The sequence below is a fragment of the Physcomitrium patens genome, chromosome 10, assembly GCF_059467195.1.
Source record: "Physcomitrium patens ecotype Gransden chromosome 10, ASM5946719v1, whole genome shotgun sequence".
Classification (NCBI taxonomy): Eukaryota; Viridiplantae; Streptophyta; class Bryopsida; order Funariales; family Funariaceae; genus Physcomitrium; species Physcomitrium patens.
Genome location: NC_143419.1, coordinates 16,720,469 through 16,727,257, shown reverse-complemented (window position 1 = coordinate 16,727,257; position 6,789 = coordinate 16,720,469). Strand labels below are relative to the sequence as shown.

The 6,789-nt window shown below is 41.7% G+C and overlaps 1 protein-coding gene across 1 annotated transcript; it reads right to left on the bottom strand.

The window, feature by feature from the left end:
* Positions 1-276: 276 nt before the first annotated feature.
* LOC112287843 (auxin-repressed 12.5 kDa protein) lies at positions 277-2,659 on the bottom strand. The gene is made up of 4 exons (XM_024531363.3): positions 2,156-2,659; positions 1,692-1,910; positions 1,413-1,536; positions 277-1,210 (listed from the first exon to the last, which is right to left on the bottom strand). Exons 1-4 carry the CDS (start codon positions 2,271-2,273, stop codon positions 1,183-1,185), a joined length of 489 nt encoding a protein of 162 aa, XP_024387131.1. The 5' UTR covers positions 2,274-2,659; the 3' UTR covers positions 277-1,182.
* Positions 2,660-6,789: the final 4,130 nt, after the last annotated feature.

Sequence of the window (6,789 nt, the reverse complement as noted above, 5' to 3'; positions counted from 1 at the left end):
ACGCCCAGACTAGAAATTGTATCAGTAGTGGTACTTTGTGTGCAATAAAAACATTTTACAAACAGAGATGCTCGAGAAATATTCTATTTCATTGGAAATGAAGAAATACTTCGGAAGTATGTAAGAGGGTTCTTGGATTCAAACAAAATCTTTATTCGGGACCCAACAATCATGTACTATGCTTTCAACAGTATTAGAACGATGCGTCAAACGCGCAGACATGCGAATATAAAGACAAACACTCAGAGAGTACACTGCAAACCATAGATTCCAGTATTACATGGTAACGAACACAAATCGTATATTTATAAACCTACATACAAGATCCTGGCCCCTCTTCAATCACCACCTTCAGTCAAAGCTGGGCCAATATAGATCGTTCTCTGCGACGTCAGCTGCAAACTGTATTACTTTGGAAAAGCCTTCTACAAATAAATATACAAAAAGCGTCGCGATGCCTATCTCCTGCAAAAACAAGTTGGACTGCAGAAGTCGCAGCCAACGTTCAGCACTGAAGGACCTCGTCCAGCACTGTACAGTGCATACTCCCAAACCCTCAACACACACCCCTGGCTCAGGCTGCTGCAGGCTGTAAACTGCATCAGCATCTTCGCTGTATAATCCATGCACATGAACCATGGATCTGAATGTCCATCTCTACTCTACATTTTTCATCATCATCTAAAGTTTCACGTTCCTCTGTCCCAAAAGACGACATAGAACGGATGTCAAGATCCCAGCAGGATCTGGAAGCCATAGTCATCTAGATTTACTCTATACATCCTTGTAAGTTTGGAACAGTCGTCAAAATATGTAATACGCTATTGCTAATTCTCTGTGACTGCTTGCATTAGAGAATTCACGGGTGAAGGACAGGCCCATTTCTTTTAGCACCATTGTCCCAACAAGCGTCGAGTACGAAGCTTGCACCTCGCTCCTGTTAATGCAAACGTCATGTTTACATTCTACTTCCCAGCTCACAGCCGACGACGCTGATCACAAACCTTCACTGTAGAAATACCAGTCCTAAGTACACAGTTTAACATTTCCTCCGACACATCCCAAGTATGACTACTACCCGAACTCAGAAAGTCATAAAAAGCGACTTTCATGAATGACAAGGTAGGAGTGGAAGCCAATTAATCCTGCACCAGGGCCAACCTGCCGCAAATCGATAGATCCCTAGCGATCGAGAGCAGAAATCACCACCCTGCACACGTTGAACACGTCTTCCATCAGAAAAATGGACATTGTTACTGGGACAGCGGAGATCTATGTACACGCGTCGTAAGCAACAACGTACTGTCCTTGCTTAGGATACTTCTCACTGAACGTTGCATAAATCTAAACACGAGGACAACAAAAAAATAAAATAAATAAATAAATAAATTGTATGAATATTTAACACTTACCAGTCATACACTGTGGGTGAGGTTGGAGGGGGAACGTGCTCGTGCTTGCCGGAGCAGCTTCGTGACATCTCCCTGGCGTCCGGATGAAAGACGCTACGCCACCTTCGATCCTTGTCCCTAGACACTGCACAACAAAGAGAATTCGAATGAGCGGAGGATGCACCTCTAAAAACAAGATGCAATGTAGGTGATCAAGCGCCCGTGATGAACATCATATCGCGTATGGATGCACATAACCAAGGACATGAACAACATTCAAACACGTGCTAGAGATATTACTTCTTGGAGAAGGCGAGGCCAGAGAAGGCGAAGCAGGTGGACTGGAGAACTCCCCATAGCTTCCTAGGGAATTCGCAGCAGAGTCGGTATCCAATGGACGAAGCATAGGTGGCTTCTTGATTGAAATGCTTTGAGTCACATGACGGGCCTCAGCCTGAGAACGCTGAAATTCAGCGCTCCTCCGCCGATCCATTATCCGCTGCGCGTAATCATCGTTTTCTGTTGCACCACATGGAACATGTCATCACATTAACCTCCACAAACTCCAAAATCGTCGATTCAGACCACTTGGAGGCAAAATTAAGCCTAACCATACGTCAACCACTGCCGTCACCGCCACCATTCCCAGATCTCTAGAGTACACCAAGCTGAATACCAAAAGCCATGTTCAAAGCCTGTCGGTTAGGCCAGTAACAATGTTTAAGAAACCAACTAGATGTGAGAGTGGCAGATATAAGACATACCATCTTGAAACACATCTGACAAGCCCGCAGCCAACCGCTCCTTGCGCAGCTTCTTCAACCCCTGGTCTGGTTGAGGTCCAGCAACGACATCGTCCCAGAGTTTGTCCAAGAGCCCCATTGTGGAAATTAGAACGAAAGGCGACCAAGACTTCTCTCTCCACTCAAGAGATGCCTTCTGCACACCTTAAAGCTCAATATGGTCGTGATTTAAGCGGCTTCAAACACCACTTCAAAGACGTGAGACTCTCACAACAAGTGAGTAATCTTGAGATTTTGAACTGCTTCACAAACTCTCCTACTTCGCTAATTAATTCACACACCGACGAGATCTTCAACACGATCTGCAATCAAAACTGAACCAAAATTGGACAAAACTTCGTTGCTTCAAAGACTTCCTGGAGGTGTAGACGCGGAGAGGAGGGGGGGAAATCCGCGAAACGAGTGCGGTACGGCGTCACACGGCGTCACAGCAGCTTCAGAGACAGGCTGGATGACTCTCTGCGAGAAGCTGTGGAAAAGGTTCAGAGTCTGAGGGGACGATCCCTTCTTAAACTCTATCCGCGGCAAGATCATACGTCTATATGTACAGAAGAATCGTCTTATGATAGCCGATGTACGCTACATCCTAGACAGGTATCTGAGCCGGGGTATCAACCCCTTGCCGGATAAATTTCCCCGGTATCGTCTGGTGACGGCGCTATCTGAGCACGTATGCAGGAGGCATTACCTTGGACCCACCAGATATTATGTCTTGATGGTGTTCTGCCCTCTACTCTGTTGGAGATGCAAGGACACCATAGAGAATTAAACCCCCTCATTCCTCTCTCATTTTATTTAAATATTTTCCCCTTCAACCCACTGCAAGAAAAATCCATGTAGTCCAATATGAGTAAACCACAAGATCGGTATTGTGAACAATGCTGGGGCCACAGTATGACTAATAATATTTAGTGTGCGATGTGGTTTGTCGCCCATCCCTGGTGGATAAACCCAAAAATTGTCAGAGAATGAGGTTTCCAGCACTCAATCTCTGACCAGTCAAGTATGCCGTCTAAAACGGATGCCTTTGCTGTGGCGACAGAACAGATGGATGAAACCCACGAGCAGGAATCCATGCACAGAAGAAGAAGAAAAAGGGTAAAAAGAGGAAGACCAAATCGTGTCTAAATCCACCAGTTCCGTGTTCCCCCACCACACTGTTAGAGTCACAGACTTTGTCAGGGTCCAAGGTGGCACCATCCCTAATGTATTCTAAATTCATATAATATTTTATCTATTTGTATTTTGTGACCTTAGATGTCTTCAAGCATATATTTTTTGCATGGCATTTATTATATCTCTCTAGTATGCAAAAAGTCATATTTTACATTTGTACCAAGGAGTTAGATATCATGCATGAATTGTTGTATTGGTTTTCATTATCCTGTGTGTGTATATATGTAAACAATTGCTTTCTTCACAATATTTTAATGCACATAATTGCCTCAACTGTTATCTGAAAACCCTAAAAAAATTACAATGTTTAGTTATTACTGAGTTTGAATCAACTAGTACAACTTCTCCCCTGACTGAGACCAGTGCAACCCATTGGTTGGTCATGAAGGAAACATTCATTCTTTCTTAATATGTGTATATGCACACATTACAATCTATAATAATGAAAAAAACAGGGTTGATTCAACATTGGCCATGGAAAAAGCCCAAACTTAGCTTCATCCTAAGTTTGGCATGTGAGGGCCAGAGTACCAACATGTGGGTTTAGTCTGACGAAGCTCTGACAGCCCTGTGAACACAGTGTTCATGAAGTCTTCCTTGGTACCTGACAAAGGCTGAGTTTTTTAAATTTGGACAAAGCTGTGGGCCTCATACTCCCATTTGCAAGTAGCTCTTCTTCATTCGCATGCTTTGCCTAGCTTGGGTTTTGACCATTCACATGCATGAACTTGTTTACAGTCAAACCTCAGGACGTTTTTTTTTCTTCTCAGAGTCCACGTGGATCAACAATTCTGTCCACAATGAGGGTCCCAAACCCTAAAAACCTACTCGTTTGGCACTACCAGTTTGTTCCTGAGAAAGCAAGAGGATATTCAAAAGGAAGATTGTATTTTATTCTACAGTGATTATCTTTACTCTTTTGGAATAATTATAATACAAATTTAGAGGTATATTTGTGTGAAAGTGTGCATGCATGTGTGGATGGTGGAGGGTACGGGGTCCAGTAGCACCAATAACATGAACTGATTTCGAATGATGTGAACAGCAGAACAGATTAAGGTTTCTTGTTGAGCCTTGATAAAGATGTTTAATGTCTCTTCTTTTGCAATCATTTGTCAAGTTCAAATGTTGTGTGACTTATCTAAAAACAAGAGATTAATGTATTCTTTCACTGACTCATGACTTTAACATTCTTTACATTTGTCCTATTTAAGGATACCTAAACATGGATGAGAATAGTAAATATGCGTCTTTTGGAGATCAGATGAGATGAAAGAAGGATTAGATTATGGATTAACCATTGGGGTTACTAATTTAAATTGAATTGAGTGTAACAACTGAAACAGCTCTGCTGATTCCCATTTTAGTAACTTTTTCAGGTTTGGTCCTAACCAGATTCTATGTATGCCCATACACCTAACATGAACCTCTTGTCTCATTGTGATCTCTCCATGAGCCAAAATGCCACTTTTATATAATGCTAAACTCAATTTAGACAATTCTTGTGTTGGTGGTTACCCATATATGAACCACCCTCCTAAGACGTAGGAGAGAGGAGACATTCTTTATCATCCATAGTGTTTTGAAAAGCATGCACAACAGTGGTTTGAAAACATGAAAATGAGGTCCCAATCACTGTAAAGAAGTTTCGTTTTTGCAAAGCCATGAATGAATGAAAAAAAACATTGTGAATGTGAACTCTCTACGTTATTTTTATCTATTGTACATGCATTTTGGGAAACATTTTGCAGGCTGTGGCAGTCACATCTGATGAAATTTTGGAGTCTTCAGGGTTCATTTCCACTCAGAATGTGTGTGATTAGTTTGAATGAGAACTAAACGGATAAAAGCAAGTGAAAAAAGAACACGTTACATCGATGAGGTCACATTTACAATGGAGGAAGTTCACTATCATCCGTGCAGAAAGAAAGACGGAACCGATTCCGGGATGCCGGCCGTGCCTCGGATACCGGGACAGGATGGAGAGTCCACACGACATTGACAGAACGCCACAGACCCCAGCTGCAGATTCCACATTAAAATCTGCTTGGGTCTCGCGTTCTTCAATGCAAGAATTTGGGCTCCTCTGCATCATTTGTCCACGTGGAGGGTGGTGGACAGTAGGGCAGAGGTATTTTCGAAGCATGTGACCGCCAATGGTACGGAAAACATACAAACAAAGACCTTCATCAAAGAAATTCATCAAAGAAACACAAATTTGATCCCCGAGAAGTCAAAACCAATGTGAAAGAATTAAATAAAGACAACCAAATTTACTCTTGTATCTCCACAAAGATGTGATGCTATCTCTCATACTATTTGTTGAAATGCAAATAGAAAACATCTCAGGCCCATGTAGTTGGCGATTCCAACTTGAATATAGTCCCATAATTCATATTTGCACGAAAAATCACAAATGCTCTACAATTTTCTCGGCTGTTGGATCTAATTGTGAGGATTAGGTCATGTCATTTCTCTGTGAATTGACCATTTGAGATACACTTAGTCACCTCTAAAGCCCAAATCACAAATGAAGCAGAATTAGTATCTGAAAGCGTAGCTATTCATTGGATAAAACAACCAAAATCAGAATCACCTTGTTTCAAATCAAACGCTGATTTCGGATTAGCGCAGTTCTCAGCTAATATTAGAGTAACATAGGAATTTGGAATAATCAGAAGGTTCGAATAGTTACAGTGAAGCTGCTGTCAAGCCACTAGCAACAGAAGCCAAATTCAAAAGTAAATTTATCCACAAATCAAGATGTTTCTAGAATTAGGTTTTGGCCTTGAAGGCGCGACTCACGATGCACGCACCCTTTTATTTGGGGTCGAATTAAGGCAGAGAAGTGAGAATTTTAAGGGATGGGTAGCCGGGCAGACGGGCAGCCCTCTACGTCGAACAGTAGGGTGCTGCCCCTAAAAGGCCATGGCCATGTGCCCCTCTGTAAAGGGCGGTAGATAAAAAATAAAAATAAAAAAAAGAAAAAAAGGCAGAAAAGTTGAACTGGGTTGATAATATCTCTTGCGACTATCAAATCGAGGCTCGCCAATTGGACTGTCCAGCTCAGCATCGTGCCCATTAGGATTATGAGTATGTTTGAATGCATTGGATGTCTTAATACGTTCAAATTGGGCCATGACCTCTGAAGTGACTCATGTGGACAAAACTTGCAGTCTGATTTATTTTCATGTTCTAACCGACTTTTGAGAACATTCTCATACTTTCAATAGTTTCTGGTATGAAAGAAGAAAAGTAAATAAAAAGATAAAGAGCAAGGGTTTTGTTGGAATTAGAAACAATGTGGGTACTCACAAGTATTTTCATATCCAAGGGTAAGAAAAAGAGCAAGGGTTTTTTTTCATGTGTAATTGATAAAAACTAACATTATAAATAATTGAAGAAGAGATCAGTATATA